At 43.9% G+C, this 21,761-nt stretch overlaps 1 protein-coding gene and 1 long non-coding RNA gene across 3 annotated transcripts in view; one reads left to right on the top strand and one right to left on the bottom strand.

Moving 5' to 3' along the window:
* Positions 1-600: 600 nt before the first annotated feature.
* Positions 601-5,901, bottom strand: LOC147653378 (uncharacterized). Of its 2 annotated transcripts, XR_015286037.1 has the most exons (4): positions 5,797-5,867; positions 1,971-2,077; positions 1,448-1,608; positions 601-1,177 (listed from the first exon to the last, which is right to left on the bottom strand). It is a non-coding gene; the product is annotated as an uncharacterized LOC147653378 (long non-coding RNA). The 2 variants fall into 2 exon arrangements; XR_015286036.1 differs by lacking the exons at positions 601-1,177; positions 1,448-1,608; positions 1,971-2,077 and adding an exon at positions 3,958-5,292 and having other exon boundaries at positions 5,797-5,901.
* An 18-nt stretch (positions 5,902-5,919) lies between these two features.
* Positions 5,920-21,761, top strand: part of EXOC4 (exocyst complex component 4) — a 290,233-nt gene continuing 274,391 nt past the window's right edge. The window contains exon 1 of the mRNA XM_023918813.2: positions 5,920-6,096. Coding sequence (XP_023774581.1) covers positions 6,011-6,096 — 86 coding nt within the window. The 5' untranslated portion in view covers positions 5,920-6,010. The remainder of the gene's footprint in view (positions 6,097-21,761) is intronic.

Genomic DNA, 21,761 nt, shown 5'->3' with positions numbered 1-21,761 from the left:
TTAGATTTGCCCAGCCTGAGAGCCAGGGCAGGGACTTCAGGGTTCATCTTCCCCACCAAACTGGGATAATTCCAACGTGATGCATTGTAAAGTTTTTGGGCAAACCCTTCTCCATCACCTAAGCTGTGGAGCTGAGTCTGGGCACATAAAATCATGGAATTGTTAAGGTTGGAAAAGACCTTTAAGACCATCAAGTCTTACTGTCAGCCCAGCACCAACCTTGCTCCTCATGAAACCATGTCCTCAAATGCCCCATCCTCACATTTTTTGAACACTTCCAGGGATGGTCACTCCAGCACTGCCCTGGGCAGCCTCCTCTAATTCTTTACAACCTTTACCATGAAAAAAAAATTTCCTAATATTCAATATAAACCTCCCCTGGCACAACTTGAGGCTGTTTCCTTTCATCCTGACCTCACACTGTCCCAGGCACGGGCAGGGATCACAACAGTGGGTGAACTTGACAGGCACCATCAAAGGTAACACAGCCAAAAACCATCAGCCACACTTGACAGACACAGGATCATTCAAGCTCAGAGTGGGATATTACAGTATTGAAGGTCTGAAGGGCTTTTTCTTAAAGAAATTCCCCAAAGAAACCCTTTTTTCTCATGGATTTTTATTTTTTAGTGAAAATGAAGGACAAGAAGGTGCTGGTCAAACAGTGGGAGGCTCAGATGTCTAACAGCAGTGTGGGAAGCCATTTCAAAGGCATCTCTCATTCTCTGTAAAATCACAGAATCATTCAGGTTGGGAAAGACCTCCAAGACCATCAAGTCCAGCCTGTGACCAATCCCTGCCTTGTCCCCAGCCCAGAGCTCTGAGTGCCACCTCCAGGCCTTCCTCAGACACCTCCAGGGGTAGGGACTCCACCTGAGCACTCATTCCAATGCTTGACAACCCTTTCCATGAAAAAATCCCTCCTGATGTCCAAACTGAACATTCCCTGGTGCAGCTTGAGGCCGTTTCCTCTCACCCCATCACCTGCTCCCTGGGAGCAGAGCCTGACCAGGCAATTGGTCCTTTCAACATCCTCCAAAGTGCCTGTGTCGAGCTGCACACCGAGCAGAAATCGTTCCAGTTTCTTCTCCTCTTGGCAGCAAATCCTTGAGATTGTCAGGTAAGTGGGGATTGTTGTTGTGGGCTTGATTTTGGCATCCGTGGGTCGCAGTTCCTCCTGTGAGACGGGGGTGTCAGTGACAGATTGACTTTGTCAGGAGCACTCTGGAAGTACAACAACCGTCGTATTATCCTGCTCTTATATCACCTCGGAGCAAATTAAATTTGAGGTCAGCAGGACTGCTCAGCTGCTGAATCTTGTGCCCCATTTTCTGCAAGACAAGCCTTGAAATTGGCTGGCTGATGTCTCATTTCAGGAGGATTGATACCGGCGCTGCTTCCCTTGGAAATACAAGAGCGCGTTGCTGGTACCGGGAGTTTTACTCACCTCAGTTCAGGTTCTTGTTGTTTCTCTTGCCTGGAGCTTCTGCTTCTACTCTGGTTACACAAACCAGAAAATATCCAAAGCTGCATTCAGCAGGATGAAATATTTCTGTGAGCACTGGAATTTCTGAAGTCTTGCCTCCAACGTTTGTCATGCTCAGCTGCCTGTGGTTTAATAAGGTGGAGTTCTGATCTGAGGGTTTTTCCTCCCCAATGAATTTGCTGGGATAGATGATCCAAGTGGTCCCAACTCCCCCTCAGTGCCAGCAGGATTTCTGGGACTTTCTTTTCTATCCAGCCACCTGTTTTCCCCCAGACCACAGGAATTTAGGCTTGGGTATTACTTGAGGCAAGAGCTGATGCCCAACAAATCCACAAGTCAAAACATGAGGAGCTTAATGGAGTTGGGTTAAAATAAGAAGTTTGTGGGTGGGATCTAGAAACTTCTTTACAGAAGGGGGAGAAAAACCATAATTAAACCTGGGAGAGTTGGAATGGGAGCGTTGTTTTTTATGTCTCTTATATACCTGAGGTTTTCCATGGTTCCAAAGGAAGATCAAAACTTAAGGATTTTTATTTCCAACAAGCAGCCTGCACCCGTTCACCCGAGGACTTGGAAAATGCCTGTGAACAACTGTAAAAACAGCATTCCCTTAGTGAGCATAAAATAAAGGAGAAAAAAATAAACCAAATAACTGGATTTTTATTATTTTTGGTGGTTGAGAGAAGGAGAACATCCTCTCTTACAGCATTTTACCTGTTTTTGCAGAGCAACGCCTCACACCTGCTTTGCTTTCCTTCAGGGACTGCATTACCAGAGGTTCTGTGGCTTTGACATTGGAAATGAAGCAGTATTTTTCCACTTAACTTAATCTTAGCTATTATTTTTCTGAGGCAGCAGAACACAGAGAGATGTGGGAAATGTCAGGAGGCAAAAAACAATAAGGAGACATTTGAATCATATCTCTGCCTTGATTCCCAGCATTAAGCCAGGCAACTTCTTCTCCTGCCCCAGGAGTTTCTTCTTATTCACAGAGACAAAAAGAATTGATGGCAGCTACGTGCTGGGAAGAGAAACTGATTGTTGCTGTGTAGAAAATCCAAAAAACAACATTAACCAGCTTTAGTTCACACTTATTTAATGGTAAATAGGAATAACGAGGTCATCCAGATGTATGACTAATCCTAGAGCCAAATCCTCATGTTTCAGCACAATTTTACTCAATTCTTTACTCAGGCATTTTGGCAGAGCTTGGTAAAGCTTCATAAGAAAACCAGAATTATTTGTAAAAAGAGAGTGTCTGGAACTTGATTCTTCACCCATGCACTAATTTCAGCTTAATGCAGCTGATGTGGGAGTGACCATCTATGTAAGAAGGGTAAAATAGATTTTATCAAACCAGCTGAGAGGTGCCAACAGGATTAGGCTCACTTTCTACATGCAGAACTGCTCCTACAGCTTAGATGGAAATTCTGGCCTTCACTCTGCTCCCATCTACCCTGCTGGAAGTCAAAGGGGATTTCATTATAACCAATATAAAGGCATTACACACAAGGCAATTACACCTGTAAGAAGTTGGTGTGAGCTGAACCCTTTGGTCTGACATTTTCACTAATGTTTGAAATGAAATACTGAAGTTCCTGTGGTATTTTTTTCAAATGTTAAAGCTGTGGTTGAGAGACCCCGTGTGTACATCAGCCCTAAATCTCTTAGGTTTGGGAATTCCCAAGAATTCCCAGGCAACACTTAGAAAATATCAGGGATATATAATAATATCCATAATAATATAATTATCCAATAATTCCACAATAATTGTGGAAAGGGATTGCAGGTAGAATTACCTCAGGAAAGGAGGGAAGCAATCCCTCAGTGTCACATAAGTCATATGGGGAACAGAACTCTGGCCAGTGGAGCTTGTAAAACATTTCCCAAGGGAATAAACTGTATTTCCCAAAGAACTGCTCAGCCTGTGCCTCTTCAGAATTCTCTTTGGCAGAACTCTGCACTATGTGGTATTCCCTTGGGAAACTGGCCCAGCTGATGAGGAATAGCTCAGCACAAGCTCACCCCTCCTTTCCTTTTTTATTGAAGAGAGGATGGGGAGGAGGAGTGAAGCCATCCATGATTTCCAGTCCCTTCTGAATGGTGGGACCCTCTACTGAGCCAATCTGATCTCTATTGACCAGTTGTGACAGGGATTCATTCCCCATCATGAACATTTTGTCTTTCTTTGGACTTTGGTTTGAAAGCTTGGACTTTCTTTGGTTTGAGTAATCCAGGAACCACCCATTTTACCAGATACAGCTCAGAGTACTAAAATGTCATGTGAAAGGGATGTGAAAAAATAAAAAAGATTCTTTCTTTTTCCCTTCCATCAGTTTTCAGACTGAGACCATTTCTTGTAAATTGCATAAGGGAAAATGATGCCCTCATGACCTTTCAGCCCCATAGTATCATATATTATTAATCAAGAGAGATCTCAGCCTTCACGTGCTGCATCAGCCAGGCCTCTGTTGATTTCTCCCCTTTCATTTGAGGAAAACATAAATTCCCACCTGTGGCTTTGCCTGGGTGAGGAGCGAAGGGAAAGAGCTGCTCAATGAAACCAGGCAGTAGTTTAGCAATTAGAGCTAAAATTTGATTGAAAGCCATCCAGGTCACAGTTCTGGGGGAGATTTGTCCCAATGAAGTTCCTCCTCCATGAGGGAATTATTGCAGCTGTCAGGAATGAAAAGGTGGGACCCATTGATTTCACCCCCACTGCAGGCTCCAGGCTGTGCTGGTACTGAGCACTCAATGGGAATTGCCAGTTAACAAAAACAATATTGGCAAGTCGGCAGTTTGAGGAAAAAACTCCCTCCAGCCACTGCACAAACCTCTTGCCATTCAAATCACTGTCCTTGGGCAAAGGCATTGGCAAACTTGCTCGGAAACACAAGGAAAATGAGATTTTTATTTTTGCATAGCTGAATTGGAAATTGTGGAGCTGAGAGCTCGTCTGCACAGGGGAAATGTAGCAGAACAGCTACACAGGAACACCCTGAAGTGCACACCCTACTTGGAGATAAAAATCACTTTACTTTGGAGTAATTATTCTGTTCTGAAAACACATTGCTTATTCAGGAATAAAGTATCTTTTATTTCAGAATTAAAGTGCCCGTGCTCTTACTCTGCCCTTCTGCTAATGATCATAGATACAGCTGTTGATTATAATAAATAGAGGCTCTTCCACAACAGCTACTGTGGAATTCTTCCCCTTGTTAAATAAGGAATTATCATGCCTCCAATTACCTCGTGTTTGAAATACAGCTCATCTAAATGGGTACTCTTGACTCACCTACAGATTTCAGCAATTTCCATGCAATTAAATCGTTAAGGTGCAGTTTTGGGCAGAAAAAGCACTTCTGGAAGAGCAGCATGTTTGACATGATGGAGTGAACCCGGTTTAGAAAACACCCAGCAGCTCCAAGGGATGCAAATGACGGTTCTTCCTGCTTTTCCTAAGGAATTCTGCCTCTGCAACAGCAGTCCTGGCGTTTGCATGGTGTTTTTTAACACAAGCTCTCAAAGGATGTGACTGGAAAAAGTGTCCTTATCCCTCACCTAGAAATAGGGAAGCGAGGCAGCTCTTGGGAGAGGTTTTTATGGTGAAAAACGAGTTTTGGATCCCCAGCCCTGGACAGGGTGACATCCACCTTGCCTTTTTCCAAAGGTGATCCTGCATCAAGGGATGGAGTGTGTCCATGGTAAGGCAAGGAGCTGCTGTGCAGGATCATGGACTCACAGCATTGTAGGGTGATGGCATATCCTGCCTTGGAAGAGACGCACACGGCGAGCGTTGAGCATTTCTGAGGATGTGAACAAATTCCATTTCCAGTCACCTCCATCTGCTCCAAATCCACAATTCTGTGCCAAACGCTCAGGTTTGCTTTCAGAGCTCACTTCAAGGACCACCCGGGTTGGCTCATCTTTGGTCACCTCAGTGACTTCCCACAGAAAACTGGGGAAATTATCCTTAATAACATTGTAGCTTAAAGACATTAGATTAAGCAGGCAGCAGCTCTTGTGGGTGTATTTGTGATCAGACTCCTTCTGGCTGTGACACGCTGTGATTATTTAGCATTACTAATTCATCAACACGTTAATTTAAATACTTAGCGCACTTTACCCACTTTTAACTCTATAAGCATTTAAATCCCTCACTGCTCCATGACGGCACTTGAGGGAATGCTTCGGTCCCTCATATCCCCACCCCGTTTCCTGCCGCTCCCAGAGTGAATGACGGCTTTTGGGCGCAGGTGTCTTTGTAGGTGTATCTTGTCAGGTCGATAATTTTTTAACCTTTTACTCACATTTGTAACCGCCTGTCGAAGGTTTCCGTGGGACTGTGTCTCGCCGCCGCCATAAAAACTACAACTCCCAGAAGGCTCCGCGGCGCCGCACACCACCTTGATTCCGCTTGCCCCGCCCTCCTCCTCTTCTATTGGGTGGCAGCCGGCCCTCCTCGGCTGTGATTGGCTGCGGCGCGCCAACACGCGTGTCTGCGCCGTGTAGAGGGGGAGCAAGATGGCGGCGGGCGACGCGGTTGGGAGGTACCGCGGCACTGTGGGCAGGAGCAAGGACCCCTCGGGGCTGCTCATCTCGGTTATCAGGTAGGGGCGGCCCCGCTCCGCATCCTCCGGGCCTCTGAGGGTGACCCAGAGCCGGGTGCGGGCCTTGCTGTGCTGGGGAGGCCTGCCCGGGTCGGGCGTCCAGGATATGGGGTCCCTGCTGGGCATTGGGTGACTCTAGGCTTGGGTCCCCGCTGGTCCTGGAGCACTGGGGAGGCTGCAGTGCTGGGGAAAATCTTGTCCTGAGGGCTGTGCTGCTGTCCCGCCGCCCTGCCCGGCTCATTTCCTCCTGCTCCCAGTGCTTTGCTTCATTCTGGGGTCAGAGGGGCCTGGGCAGGTTGGATCGAGGGGCTGAGACCAACGGGGTGAGGTTCACAAGGCCAAGGCTCCTGTGTTTAACAGCCCCTGCTCTGCTCCGGGCTGGGACAGAGGGGATGGGAATTTGCTCAGCAGAACAGGACAGGACCTGCGGCACTGCTTGACAGGAGCTGAACACGAGTCCAGGTGGGCAAGAAAGCCAATGACACCTGGTCTATCTCAAATATAATGTGGCCACAGAGCGGGGGAAGTTATTTTCCTCTGTTCTGAACACTGATGGTGGCACCTCTGGTGCTGTGTCCAGTCCTCGGCTCCTCAACTCAGGAAGAACCTTGAGGAGCTGGAGCATGTCCAGGGAAGGGAATGCAGCTGATGAAGGTTCTGGAGCCCCAGGAGAGGCTGAGTGAGCTGGAAAGGGTCTCAGCCTGGAGAAAAGGGGGATCAGGGGGAATTTCTGGCTCTGCACAACTCCCTGCCAGGAGGGGACAGCCGGGGGGGTCGGGCTCTGCTCCCAGGAACAGGGACAGGAGGAGAGGGAACGGCCTCAGGCTGGGCCAGGAGAGGCTCAGGGTGGATATGAAGAAGAATTTCTACACGAGAATGGCATTCAAACACTGTAGGGACTCCATCACTCCAGGGGCAGAGGTGGAGTCCCCATCCCTGAGGTTCTGAAGAAAAGGCTGGATGTGGCACTCCATGCTCTGGTGTGGGTGACAAGGGGGGGATCTGTCATAGGTTGGACTCAATGGTCTTTGAGATCTTTTCCAAACTGAGTGAGGCTGTGAATAAACCCTGCAGGTCATGCCAGCTTAATGCCACTCATGAAGACCAAGGCACTGTCGTGTTATTGTTGAGGAGTCCATGAGTGACCCCTACCCTCAAACACAGCAGCACCAAGTACAATTCTTCTGGCTGGAAGTCTGAAGGACCAGGAGGTCCAGTGGGTAGACTCCATCCTGTGTAGGAGTGCCAGAGTGGGCAGAGTGCTGCTGCTTCCAAGTCTGTCTTGTTGGGATTGAAGAGTTATCTCCAGTCATGTTTAGACATTGATTTTTGTCTGCCCATATTCCCGAACTTGGCTCTGCTGGAGGATGATTCTGTGATAGACTTGGATGTGAATTCACTGTTTCCCCCTCCCAATACGTTCTTTAATTTCTTGTAAATCTTTTCTGTGCTGCTTAAAACCGGTGGATTGGCAGCTGATTGCCTACAGTGAAAGTTTTAAATGTTCTTATGTGTTTTGAATGTTCTTACAGGGCGGGTGTGGGCTGCTGCAGTCACACCAGTCAGTTGTAATGAGCTCCCAAACTTTGGATCCTACTTCAATGCCTTGGAGAGAAACTGTAGTCATTCTGTTACTTTGGAGAAGTTATTGTGGCACTAGTTCTGTGTCTAGGACATGTTGTGATTTAAATATCCTCTGTGAATGGTAATGTTCAGGACAAAATTCCATTCTTTTTCATCACTCTGGCCTTTAAAATCTTGCAAAACTTGAGGGAGATGTTGGTTCTATAAAAAAAAGCAGCTGGTGCCACTGTCTGTGGAAGAATAATAAACATGGACTGGTTGTGCAGCATTTCCTCATGTAATCATCTTTTTTCTATGTTTCCTGTAATTTCCAAGAGTATTTTAAGGTCTTCCTTTTGTACCTCTATTTTAATAAATCCAGGCTTATTAAATTTGTTTAAAACCAGAAGAGTGAGCTCACAGTGCTCTGTTCTCCAAATAAAAAGAAATGTTTGTCTCATAATCTTTGGCTTCCAGGCAGTGATACCTTGGCTAGTTTAGGCCCAGTGTTTAGACACAACATTGAGTTATTGACTTTATGAAATTAAAGTTATTCAACAGAACAGCCTGATAACTAAACTTCCAGAATTTAATTAGAACTTGGTTTGGATGTAGAGATTCTCTGCAGAGCTTGACGTGTCAGGTTGAGCCAGACCATGAAAACCTTGAGGGTAGAACTGATTGCAGAGGAAGAAAAAAGTGTTTTGGTGATAATACTGATGTTTCTCAGGCTTAGCCAAGTACAGAAAGCAAACAGTGTGAAAATGAATTTAAATCACTTTTCTCTGTACGTTGCTTTTGTATAGGAGCCCAGGTGAGGATGAACTCTCCAAGCAACAGGTCAATTTTTTAGTGGTTTGTGTCATGAAATACCACTGCAGACAAATTTAAACCAGGGTTAAAATGTAATTTTATTTACAGGCTTAAATGTAATTTTACTCAGCTTCAGAAAAATATTACAAATCTTAACAGCAAGCTGTCGGTTTGAAATGTGACTGAGTTTCCTTTTGTTGATGTTTTATTTCCAAAACATTTATGCATAATAGAGGCTTCTGCCAATCCTTGTGGTTTTACACTTGCATGTTCCTGTTTATTTAGGCTGTTTATTTTTCCCTTGTTGCTGTGTGAAAGGTCCATAAAGGGAACAGTGGATGAAAACCAGCAAAGCTTTGATTGTATTTTTCTGCTGTAAATACACAAAGCCAGAGGAGTTTCTTCAAGTATTGACGTTTTACTTGGTTATAGCAAAGACAGGGATGTTTTCCAAAAAACAAACATTGTTTAGGTCTGCAAAATCTCTTCATATTGTCTATGAAATGCTTTGAAGTGTGAAGCTGAAAGGCCTTCTGTAAATAGAAATTATTTTATTAATGAAGGGATAATTTCTGATATTTACTGGAGCTTAGCAGCTCTCACTCACAAGAGACTGAATAATTCACTTTTCTGTGATCCCAGATTTATGGATTATTCTTGTTTTCTGACTGAATTTCCCAGGAGAAAGTGTCTCACTTCCAGGGGGAGTGTTTGGGGCAAGATCCATGACAAAGTTTAACTTGCATAGCAGCACTAAAATTCAGTCAGAAATGGGATTTTATGGGGTGTGGGGCTCTGGTTTGGGCATTTTAAGTTATCCCTGCTCTCTGTGGTGCTGCTTTTCAGCAGCTCTAAATACAGAAAGCTCTGAGATGAAGGAAAGCCCAACAGGAAAGCGTGTCCCACTTGTGATTCCTGTCTGTCCCTGTGAAGTGTCACTTCTTCCTGTTGTGTCAGGGAACACATTTGTTCTTTGGGAGTTGTTTCCTGTAGGAGGATCCATGCACTCATGGAATTCCCCTTGGTTTTCTGGTTGTAGCCAAGAATAGACACTAAAGGCAGCCTCAAGGATGGATTAACTTGGAAGAACGTTGCATGAGCACTGTAAGGGATGTGCAGCTGTCTCAGGACAGGACTGATCCCTCCCAAAAGAGTCAGGAGCTCCCAGGGAATTCCCAAATTTAGGAAGTTGTAGTTTTGCCCCCAGCAGTCCTGGGGTCACACTGAGTTCTTGGCCAGTTCCCCTTTGTTTCTCCCAGAGGAGAAATAAAAAGGGAATGTCCACAACAATTAAATCTTCTGGAAGTGAAGAGTGTCTGGGAAGCTTAATGAGTGTTTGCAAAGTCTGCCCTTAAATTCCCACTTTTGCCACAGCTCCAGGGAGCTTTCCTTCTTTTCCCTGTGTCTTTTCAGCTATTGGGAGTATCTTCAATTTGTTCTTGTCATCAGAGTGCTGAGAAGAAATGAGCATTGTTAAAACAGCTCCTGGGATTGTGACTTCCAGAGTGGATATTGGATACCAGGACTTTACAGCTTCTGTCCCTGTGCTGCTGCATTTGTGCTCATTCCTCAGCACAGCCACCTCCAAAACCTGCTCATTCCTTCGTGCATGAGAAAGATCCCTCATCTCAAGTTCCTTAACTAAAAGGTATTTTGTAAGGTCAGGATTCTGTCACAGGAGACCAGAGACTTTTGTTGGAGAAATCTGCTAACCCCAGGAGCTTTGGCAATGTCTTTTTAAAAACCATGCAGATAATGGAGCAAATCTGGCTCCCCTGCTGGAGGACAACTTGGGGAATATTTTCTTTTATTACTCAGAGGACAAACACGTGTTTTTATATTGATTTTTCTTAACCTTTTGTTTTGTTGGTAGCTGGCTGAAACAGCTTTTGTATTCTGAAACAAGCAACCTGGCATTTAGCAAATGCTTTTTTTTTTTTTTATGAGAGAGAGATCTTGTCAGATTTTTAATTGGTGAATGTGTCTGCCTTTTATTTACTGTTGGGTGTTTTTCTTCCCAATTAAAGGTTACTATTTTTTAAAACTGGCCTTTAATTGCTTCTTTAATTGGGGAAGAACAAACTTAGCAGTGACTCCATAAGACCTCAGTGAAATCTTTGTGCTGAGCTTTTACAGAAGCAAACAGATCTCTGCAGAAGTTGAGACTGCAGGCAAAAAAACTTGAACATACTTTATTTTTTACAAGTGGGATTGTTTTTCTTTAATGCTTGTGGCCATTATTTTCATTATAAGTGAACTTGCTGAATGGATTTTTGCTGATGACCTGGCATTTGGTGTTCTCTTTGTTCTGAAGCAGTAGAGATCCCAATTTGTGATGGAGAGTGAGGAACAGGGATGTGGAGCTGCTGCCCTTGTCGTTGCATTTGAGAAATAGCTGCTACAAGGAATAAACTCGAGTTATTCTGATCTGTAATGGTCTCTTAAAACCACTTTTATTGCAAATGGCATTTTCCAGTGTTATAAAGGTAGCAGTTCTTCTACGAGAAAAGTACTTGAGAAATTCCCTGAAAATAAATTGTATATGGCAGAGTGTGGTTGTAACTATAAATTTCCTTGAAATGATCTCCAGGCACTTGTATAAAATGTTTAGGTATTTGGCAAGTGTTGGGTTGTAGCTTGATACAGACCCTTGGTTGCATTTAAAAATGGGTAAAGGAGCACATATGAATACACAACCACATAGGAAAAGACAAGAGGTGTGACTGTGCCAAGTTAAAAGCTCAAAGTACTTTATTTTTCAGCTCTTATTTTAGCTTTAGCCAGTGTAGAGCTGGAGTTGAACCTACCCTGGCAAAACCAGGAAGTGGAAATACTGAGTTCTGTTAGGAAATGATTGTGCTTTTAACTCTTTGAAAGGTGTTGCCTTCAGCAGCTCTTGGTTTTGGTGCAGTTTTGAAACCTTCAGTTGAATGATGAAATTCCCCAAGCCTCCTGCTGGTTCCTGCAGGGCTGCAGGTGTGTGATACCAAGGATGGGGTCGTGGCACAGCATGGGCTCCCCAAAATATTCTTTACACTTTAATTATCCAGGTGACAGGTGTGAGTGGCATTGTCCAGCCTCTGCTCTTGCAGATGTGGAAATACTGAACCTTAGGGCTTTGCCTTTCTCCTGGAATGTGGTAATACATGGAACGGTTGAATTAATTTTTGGATCTAAAATTAATTGCCAAAAGAACTGGTCCCTGTGTTTTCCTGAACACGGAGACAGTCCTGGATAGGGTCTCACACAGTGGAGTGGGAGCTGAGTCCTGCTGCTTGTGCCTGGAGGTGTAACCAGCATCTCCTGGGGCTGTCTGCTGCCTCCAGCCCTGTTCCAGCATGGAAAATGTGCAGCTGCTTGGTGTCCCTGGGGTTTTCCTGTGCATGGGATTGAAACTCTTCCTGTGCTGCTGTTGGAGCCATCTGAAGGAGGGGAATTCTGTCAAAGCCACTGCAGGCCAGTCTTTGTTTCAGAAACCAGCTGATCGCTCTCTCCCCTGGCACCATTCATACTGGTGTGAGGAAATTTGATTAAAGGTTGGTTAATTTAGCAAAATAAAGAATTCTCTGCTGGTATTTATTTAGGTGGCTGGAGGCTGCTCAGCCTTTTTGCTATATCTCTCCTGTATCCATCTGCAAGTCCTCAATGATAAAAAGATCACCAGCTTCTGTTGAAAATGCTCTAACCAACTGTGTAAACAGCATGAAAGATTAATGGAATGTAAGTAGAGGAGGAAAATGTTTTAAAATGCTGTTTGCTCTGGGTGCTTAACAGGATTGTGAACAGACTTGGTGCTGCTGTTCTTCTAGTGAGTTATTTCTTTGCACAAGGGAGAGGGAGTTCTCTGCAGGCTGAGTACCTTGTGCTCCCCTTGGTGAGGGTGGAGCATGCCAGCCTCAGGATTTCACTTCTTTTTTAATTTATTATTTATAATTATTCAATCACTTCTCAGAATACCTCATTTCCCTTGCCTGTTGGCTTGGACACCACAATTTTTGACTACTTTCTTTCTAGCACCTCATGGTCTCTGAAGAAATCTCTTTTCTGAATGCTTTAATTTCCTCAAATTTAGAATTTCAGAGGAACAATCCATTAACCTATGAAAATAACGAGAAAACATTCCACATGTTGCTGCCAAGTTAAATCGTTAAATACCTTTTGGAGTTGGGTTTTTTTCCCCTTCTGTCTGGCTTTGTTTTATAAGGACCCAGTTTTTACAGTGAGCCTCTGGAGAGGTTTCAAAACATGAATTATCAGATTATACACTTTGAGGTAAAACAGTGCTGGAAGCTGTAGATCACCCCATCTGGGACTTGTCTTTAAGACAACAGTTTTCAATTATAAAATTCAAATAAGTCCATTTAGTTTAATGAACCTGTGGAAATTTGTAGCTCAGTGGAGACACAGTGGGTTGAAGTAGAGTTGTTCTTGTCCCAGGGAGCTTTGTAAAACATTTTTGATGTGATCTCTTGAAATGGAGCTGCTTGTGATGGCTCATGGGGTGTAAGTCAAGGGGAAGGATTTTTGCTAAGCTGCTCTGGACAGGCTCTTTTCCCCAAAGAGGATGTTTTTACACCCATAAAAACAAGGTTGGAAGCAGGGGGGAAATATGAGTAAACCCCTGAATTTCAGAAAGGAGCAGATTTTATTGTTTCCCCACTTACACATTTTATTCTGATTAACTTGGGGACTTCAATCCTGGTAAGGTAAACATGTTCAAAACGTGTCTTTGATCTCAGGTGTTGCTTGACATTTTCACTACAAGGCCCAGTCCCTGAAATGATCAGTGTCAAAGCCACTGAGTGATGTTGTGTTTCCAGCTTTGAGGGGGGGAAGGTGGTAACAAATGAATGCATTTCTAATGGATTATTGCTTTCAGAGCGCTGAAGTGCATCTTCTACACCTCTGGGAAGTCAACACTGGATCCTCCCAACAACCTGAACTTCAAACTCCCTCACTGCAGCAATTCCTGGGATCATTTTCAGCTTGACGGTGCCTGAGGAGCTCTGTGCTGGGCAGTGGGATGGAGGAGAGAAAGGATCCCTCTCTTCTCGGTTGTTTTGTTCCTCTCCCTCACATGCTGAGCTCTCCCCTCCTCCCAGGTGTCCTTCCCTGGCTCTCAGCGCTCCTGCCTGGCCGAGCCCTCGGGCTTGGAGCTGCTGTCTCTGCTCTGCTGTGGTGCTACAGCCATCAAAAGGTTCAAACCCAAATGAGAAACGGAATTGTGTGGCCACGGCCATCAGCAAGAGCGGCCTGATGAGAGTAACTGCCTTCCTTTTACTCTGCTTTTGTTTTCCTCCTCCTTTTTAATACTGAAGTTTCCTTGGCACATTGCAGCTGCTTCCTGCAGAGAGGAGACTGAGCTTTCTAGACATCCACAGAGCTCTGCTTAAATTATTATTTGTTGCTTCTAGCAACTGCTTTCTTTGTTTAACTCCACAAATCCTTTGTTGTTCACAATTGTCTTTTGGCTAAGGCTGTACTTTTCTGTACCTTGTGCACTGGTTTGTGGTTTAGGTCCTTGGTGTGGTGTAACAAGGAGAATAACAAGCCAAAATAATCCCTTTAATTTTCTTTCCTGAAGGGTGATTTTGACAGCTTTAATGCTGTACTGTTTATTTTATTATCTGGACTGGTGTAAGTATATATGATAAGTGTGATACAGATAATATGAAACCCCCTGTGTTGGGCACTGCTGAGGTCCCATCTCAAATCCTGGGGGCAGTTTTGGGCCCTGTGTGATAAGAAGGACATTGAGGGACTGGAGAGTATCCAGGGAACGGAGCTGGGAAGGGTCTGGAGGTGCTGAGGGAGCTGGAAAGGGGCTCAGCCTGGAGAAAAGAGGGATCAGGGGGAATTTCTGGCTCTGCACAACTCCCTGCCAGGAGGGGACAGCCGGGGGGGTTGGGCTCTGCTCCAGGAACAGGGACAGGAGGAGAGGGAACGGCCTCAGTGGAGTCCCCATTCCTGCAGGGATTAAAAGCCCCTGTGGATGTGGCATTTGGGGATGTGGGTCAGTGGTGGGCTTGGCAGTGCTGGAGGAACAGTTTGACTTGATGAATTTATGGGTCTTTTCCAGCCTCAGTGTGATAAATTGTGAAACATATTCAGCAGAGTTTTTATAACACCTCTGTGTAGTACCTCCCCAGCATTTGTTATCTGCAGATTTCTGAGTGAGCAGTAAAAGAATTATCCTTTAACTCTTATCCAAACCATAAAACAGTGAAAACCTCACCCAGTTTCTTTGGGAGGAATGGATCTTGTGTACCCCAGAAATTCTGGATTTTGCCCAGGGCTGCTGCTGTTAAACAGATTTTTGGTGTTTTTGCTGGAGGAACAGGTCAGTACATCAGTGAGTCCTGCCTTGGCCACAGATGAAATGCAGCTGGAGCTTTGAGCAGGACGAGCTTTCAGCCACGCTGCTTTGAGCAGTTGCTACCACAAACTGTGTGTTTGGAGCTTCAAAGGTGTTTTAAAGTGAGGACCTGAGAGCCTCAACAAGGTGTGTGATACAGTACAGAGCACTTGGAACAGGTGGTAGGAAGTTTACTGTGGATTCCTGTGAAAATTGAAGCTCTGTTTGATTCCCCCCCCCCTGTGATTCAGCACTCAGTTCAATTGCACTTCACTAAAATGTTCTTTTTCCTGATCAGATGAGAAATATTTAAATTTGATCAGCTTGCTTCTTTGGTTTGGTTTTTTTTTTTTGGTGGTGTTTCCCACTGTCTTTAATGAGTATTTTCATTTGAATGAGCAATGCTGAGTGAAGAAAAGTGAATTGCACGCTCAAAGAAACCTGATCTAGAAGGAAAAGAGGATTATTCCTGGATTTCCAAGCTGCACCTGTGCATCCTGTAATACTCTTTTCTGCCTTTAACCACAAATATTTACATAAGTCTGCTCTGATGTTGGATAGCAGAAGAAAAAAGGCTTTTAGAGGGACACAAAGGTGCTGAACACCCACAGTTGTGGTCAAAGCCAGCCTCCTTTTCTATAAGAATTATCTGGTGCTAACTGAGCATTAATTTCCTAAAACTTGCATTTGCATTATCTGTTCCTTCAGTTTTGCATCATAAAAAGAATCTGCAGAAACATAATGCCCACATACTGTTACTGCAATGTTCTTCCTGTGAAACAAATTTTCTAGTCAAGAAATTGATAATTAAGCCTCAGTTTGCCATCCATAGCTTAGCAGTAATCACACTTAACAGGGCTGGCCCTAGGGCAGGTAAAATAGGCAGGCAGTTATCCACCCAGCCTGGCTGGAGGCAACAGAAAAAGCAAATTTACAGAAATGAAACATGTATTATTCATTAATGTTAACAGTTTTCTCTTAAAAATTGACATAATCTAATTTTCTTGGTGTTTTATGGGGCAGGTAGGAAGCTGACTGCTGGCTGGCAAAAGGAATTGCTCATCTGCACTAGAAAACAGAGAAAAAATATAACTGTGTGGGGAAAAATGAATCCTCAGTATAAACAGAAATTCCTGCTGGATCTCAAATCTGATCCCTACTCAAGGTATAATTGTGAGGTTGGTGCCTGTAAATGGATCATCTTAAAGGCTGTAGCTGATTTTTTTGCCACAGTGCAAAATATAAGGGGGTGGGGGGCAGCAAAATCAGGATTTGGTGGAAAAAATACTCCTGTGAAAGGATTGAAGTGACAGGGAATGAGATAAAGTAGGGGGGGTGTGGATGGCCCCGCAAATTCAGGTTCACAACACAGAGTTTGTGCATGCTCCAAAGGTATTCAGCACCTTCCAAACCTAAATGGGGACGGATTGTGGGCATTTGGAGCTTGAAAATTCATGGATTTGTGTCTACTGGAGCTATTTTTGCTGTTGGTCCTTGTAGAATGAAAGAGAGGGAAAAATAGGACAAAGGGGAATGGCTTTAAGGTGGAGGAGGTTGGATTTAGATGACTTTTAAAGAAGAAATTGGATGGGGAGAGGCTGGAATAGAATTCCCTGAAAAGCTGTGGCTGCCCCTGGACCCCTGGAAGATCCAAGCAAGGCCAGGCTGGACAGGGCTTGGAGCAGCCTGGGACAGTGGGAGGTGTCCCTGCCCATGGCAGGGGTGGCAATGGATGGACTTTAGGGTCCCATCCCACCCAGACCATTCCATGGAAGCGGAGCTGTTTCTCCAGTGCTGCAGGCTGAGGCACATTCACAGGGTGCTGTGTGCTAAAACTGAATCTTCCCCATCAAACAGCAAATAGACTTGAAAATAGAGATGGAGGAGTCTCCACATTTGTTTAGAAACCCTTTTGTTTTTTTTCCACATTTGCTGTGGACATCTATGTGCACAAAACACTCCATCCCCTGGAAGCTTTGTGTTTTGGCAACAGCAGCTGAGCTCTTTGGCCCTGTGACTGCCTGTAGGACCTGCCATGGTGCCAGGAAAAATGTTTCCTGCCATTATTCTCAATTTTGTGCTGAGTTTCTTGGTCTGGGGACTGAGCAGACAGATCTGTTGTGCATTTCATCCACATCAAAGCTCTTTTTGTAGGAGTTAGGTACAGACAAGCTGCCCACATTTGTGGGAACAGGAGTGATACACAGAATAACGATTAACCCCTGTGTGATGTGTGTTCTCTGGTGGGATCTACAACGTTAAATCCTGGTTTGAGGCTGGGATGCTTCTGAAGCTGGAAAATATCATTTGTACAGAGGGAGGTGAGTGGTTTCATGGTTCTGCAGCTGATCATCCCTGTAGCATTGCTGTGCTCCTGGAGTTATCTGTTGTGCCACATGATGAGTGGTACAATGGTGTTTGTTTCCTTCTGCTGCTGACTAGCTCAGAAAACATCGTGTTCTCTCAGCTCCCAACAATAACAGAAGTGTATTAGCTTGTGGAGAAATGATAACTTATTTTCTGTCCTTTTACAGCTTCTGCCTGTTCTTTTGTGTTGTTTGAATGCTGGAGTTTACTTTTTCTTCCTTTCCTTCCCAAATGAATGCATCACAGTGTGGGAGTAATTTTAGGCAGAAGATGAGACTGGGTGGTAGTTGTTTGGTGGGCACATGCACATCTGGGCCAGAGCTATGGAAAGCATTGATTTGTCAAAGTACAAAGATATCTAACACTGTCTGTGGTGTGAAATAACTTCCTGTGGGGTGCATGGAGTGTGCTGGTGTTGGATGTCACTGGGACTGGATAAATTACATTGGTTTGTAAAGGAAAATTCCTTTTATCCCTGCAGAATGTATGGTGGTTTTGAAGCTCTGTCTGTATTTCTGTGGTAAATGCACACCACAGTTTTATACCTTATAAAAATGAGATATAGTGTGACTTCCTTCAAGAGTCACAGAACAGGTGGGATTGAAAGGGACCTTAAAACCCATCCAGGTCACAGGCTGGGACATCTCCCACTATCTTGGGGTGCTCCAAGCCCCATCTAGCCTGGCCTTGGACATTCCAGGGATCCAGGGGCTGCTCTGGGAATTCCATTCCAGCCAGGAATTCCTTCCCCACATCCCATCCATCCCTGCCCTCTGGCAGTGGAAGCCATTCCCTGTGTCCTGTCCCTCCAGGCCTTGTCCCCAGTCCCTCTCCAGCTCTCCTGGAGCCTTCTCCTCTCCAGGTGAGACCCCTAACTCTCCCAGCCTGTCTTCTCAAAACTGAGAAAAACATTTCATTTTGCTCCTCAGATGAAAATTTTGAGATTCTGAGAAAAACCCTTTAATACCACAAGTGGGGTTTTCACCTGCTTCTGAGTACCTAGCTGAGCATTTATACTAAGTATGTAAATCAAAAGTGTTGCATTTCTCTTCACTAAAAAAGTCCGTTACCATTTAGCTTTTGATGGCTACAGTTTGTGCAGCTGCTTTAAGAGGACAGGTGAGAGTAAATTCAAACTTCTTCTGGGTTGTGGCACTTTTTCCCTTCACCTGAGCTGACGAGGCAGAAAGATTCTTGGAGAGCTTGGAGTTCATTTGGTGTTTTAGGTAGGTGCAGCCTCGTGCAGAAGTGGTAGAGCTGGCAGTCATATATATAAGTATATATAAATGGGAATTCTTTTTCCTGTGTATTTACCTCTGGAAATGAGCTGTTCCAGGTTTTGATGGGAACTCTTGATGGAAACAGTTAAAGGCTTTGGGCATTTGCACAATGACAAAGCTTCAGGAATCCTGAAAATGTCTTTCCATCTTCTCCCTCTGCTCGTTGGGTTGGCTGCTGGAAATAGGAGATGAAAAATGCTTGTGACCTACAGATCAACTTCTACTAAAACAAATAGTCCCAAAGGACTTTTTTTTATTAATCTAATTCCAGTGTAAATTCAGTGACCTCAGGGAAATAACAAGGTTCATTTATTTTCTCCTGAGAAAAGTGCTGCACATCCTATGATAAAAACATTTCAGAATTGTGTCTGATCATCTTCTCTATCCTGTCTTCCATCTGTGGGTGTGACTCCAGTGGATGAAGCATTTTGCATTGCTGTAATCTGTATTTTTAACTATGTAAAATCAGAAGTCAATGAGATTTGGCTCAATGAATTTCTGTTTCACCGTAGCATAAAAATGTCTCTCAGCAGACTCACAGCCAGTTGGAATTATTGTAATCCTGGTGAGCTCTTGCTAATGAGACAAGCATCTGCAGCCATCCAGCTGCCAAGTACAAATTCCAGGTATCTTACAGAGGAGGAGGATTCTCATTTAGAGCAAATCAAAATGAAAAAAACCCCAAAAAAACAACCACATGAATTGCTCAGGAATTCCTCCTGGAAACCCCCACCAAGTTCATCATCTGCTACTCAGGATCTAAACTGATTATTATTCTTGTTTGTCCTCTGTTTGGAATATTTTTCAGGGAGTTCTGAAATGCTGATGTATATTTATAAACGTTTCATAATCCTGTCCTGTTTTGTGATTCCCCCTTCAAAGTTCTTCCTGCAAAGTTCCTTTCCCAAACAATTTGGATCCTTTCTATTTGACAAACAGTGTATTGACTTTTCTTCTTCCTTGCAACACATTTTAATAGGACTAAAGTAAGCAGAGATGCCCTTGGATTACTTTCCTGCAGTGTTAGCAGGAGCATGTATAATCTCAAGAATATTAAGTATTCCTTCCTTTTCTCTTCTTTTTTCTTTTTTGGTTGTTTTTTTTTTTTTTTTTTTTTTTTGTGCAGAGCAAGATAAAGAAACGGCTCCTGTACCATGAAACTTAGATGGGAAATTCAGGTGTACAAAGTTTCAAATTCCAAGTGATTAAGCCAGACTCGTTATCACTGAAAATAACCAGATCCTAAACCCAAAACCTAACATTTCTAAAACTTACTGGATTTATCAGTCAAGTGAAGGAAGAAAAAAAAAAATCTTTGTTGCTTTTTTCCATTCAGGTCTTGGGTTTTGATTTAAGCTCTTACCCTGTCTGTAAGAAAATAATCTATTATATACAAGTTGTTTAAAGCAAGTTCAGGTGAATGGAGGGCTAAGAAAAAACCTGTTGGGGAAAATCTGTTGTTGTGTGGAATTTTTTATCCCTTTTGGTGTAGGACCTGGTGCCTGGGAACATGATTTAGTGGTGGCCTTGGCAGTGCTGGGTTAATGGTTGGACTCCATGATCTTTGAGGTCTTTTCCAACCTTCATAACTCTGTAATGTTTTGAACCAGAACAGATTAAAGGACTGTAAATAAATATAAACTTTCTGGTCAGAATTTGAGTGTGGTATTTTTAGTGGTGATTGTTCCCACAGTATTTTCCCAAACCAGGTAATTAAGAAAAGCAGGATGTTCCCAATTACAGGAGTTTATTCTGCATCCAACAGAGGCAGCTGGAAATCCTAGAATGTAGCAATTGACAGAGCCTGAAACTTTGTTCATCTTGGTTTAGTTGTCTTTTCAAGGGTGAGAGGAGACCAGAACTGTCTCATGGTCTTTGTATGATCTCAGTAGTAATAATCTGGTGGGATCTCCAAGGTTTCTGATTTCCAGTTGTCCTGGCTTTGTCCTTCTGCCTCTGTTGGAGTTTCTGAGATCAGGAACTGCTGGGATCTCTCAGGCTTCACAAACAGCTCTGCTTTGCTGGACAGATGTCAGGTGTTTTTAGCAAAATGTACTTTTTCCTATAGACAAGACAAGCTAAATTCAAATGCAAGGACAAAAAGACTGGGCAACACAATATAAATCTGCTTTAAAAATATGGCTGGGCTTTTTTAGGAAGCCTGAGTTGGATGGGAATTTGCTGGAGCAGTGGAATCCTTGTGGCATCCTCTGACATGAGTGATGTAGTCTTAGCTTTGGAGAGAGATCTTCAGCTTTTGTAACCAACTGCTGGCCCTGCAGATGGATTCTTTGGCAAATCCAAAATTGTGAAATTGAATTTTGTTTGATTAAAACAATGAACTTTCCCAGTCTGTGCTCTGGGCCAATTTGGTTCTGCTGCTCCCTTGTCTGTCTCCATCCAGGATTCTGCTGTGATCTGTGCCACAGGTCAGGGAGGATGGATGTTTTCATTAACTGCTGGGACAGGCGATCCTGCACGGCTCCAAACCCAAACAAAATGTCAATTCCTGAGGAGGATATTCCTCGTGTCCAGTGTAACCATGCTGAAGAACATTCTTCCAGCAGAAATAAGCAGTTCTCCACAAAGAAAATGGATTTATCTGCAAGAGCTCTTAACAAGGATGACTTTCTGCCAGCCTTGCACGTGATTTTCATTTTGGAGTCATGGAATGGTTTGGATTGGAAGGGACTTGAAGATGGTCTGGTTCAACTCCCCTGCCATGGGCAGGAAGCCTTTCACTAAAATTTATATTTTCTGGGCCCCAAGCAACCTTGTCTAGTGTTCTCACTTTTCAGTTCCTTTTTTAAGAGCTTTGGCTAAAATATATTTTAAAAAAATCTTTTTTTGTGAAAAGCTGATTTAAGACACAACTAAAAAAGTTTGGGTGTAGAACATTAATGTAATAATGTGAGAAAGGATTCCTGTTTCTGTAGCTACCATACAGCATGGAACTTGAAATCCTGCAATGAATTTTATGCTTTGGAAAAAGCTGCTTTGAAGGGAGACTCATGAGGGCCTGCAGCTTCTTCAGGAGGGGCAGCTCCAATCTCTGCTCTGTGACAGGGACAGGTCCCAAGGGACCTTTTTTCAGTGATGTGCAGGAACTTTAAAGGTACGTGGGGCTGTGTCAGGGGAGGTTGAGGTTGGGTATCAAGAAAAGGTTCTTGCTGCTCTTCCTGGGATTTTTATCCTCTCAAAGGGAGAAGGGGAAGATTTCATTGATTCTTGGAAAGAAATGTGGAGTGACACCAAGAAGCTTCGAGCTGTGGCCAGTTTCACAAGGT

This window comes from Cyanistes caeruleus, chromosome 4 (assembly GCF_971803275.1).
Source record: "Cyanistes caeruleus chromosome 4, bCyaCae1.hap1.1, whole genome shotgun sequence".
Classification (NCBI taxonomy): Eukaryota; Metazoa; Chordata; class Aves; order Passeriformes; family Paridae; genus Cyanistes; species Cyanistes caeruleus.
This window is presented reverse-complemented; position numbering and strand designations above follow the sequence as displayed.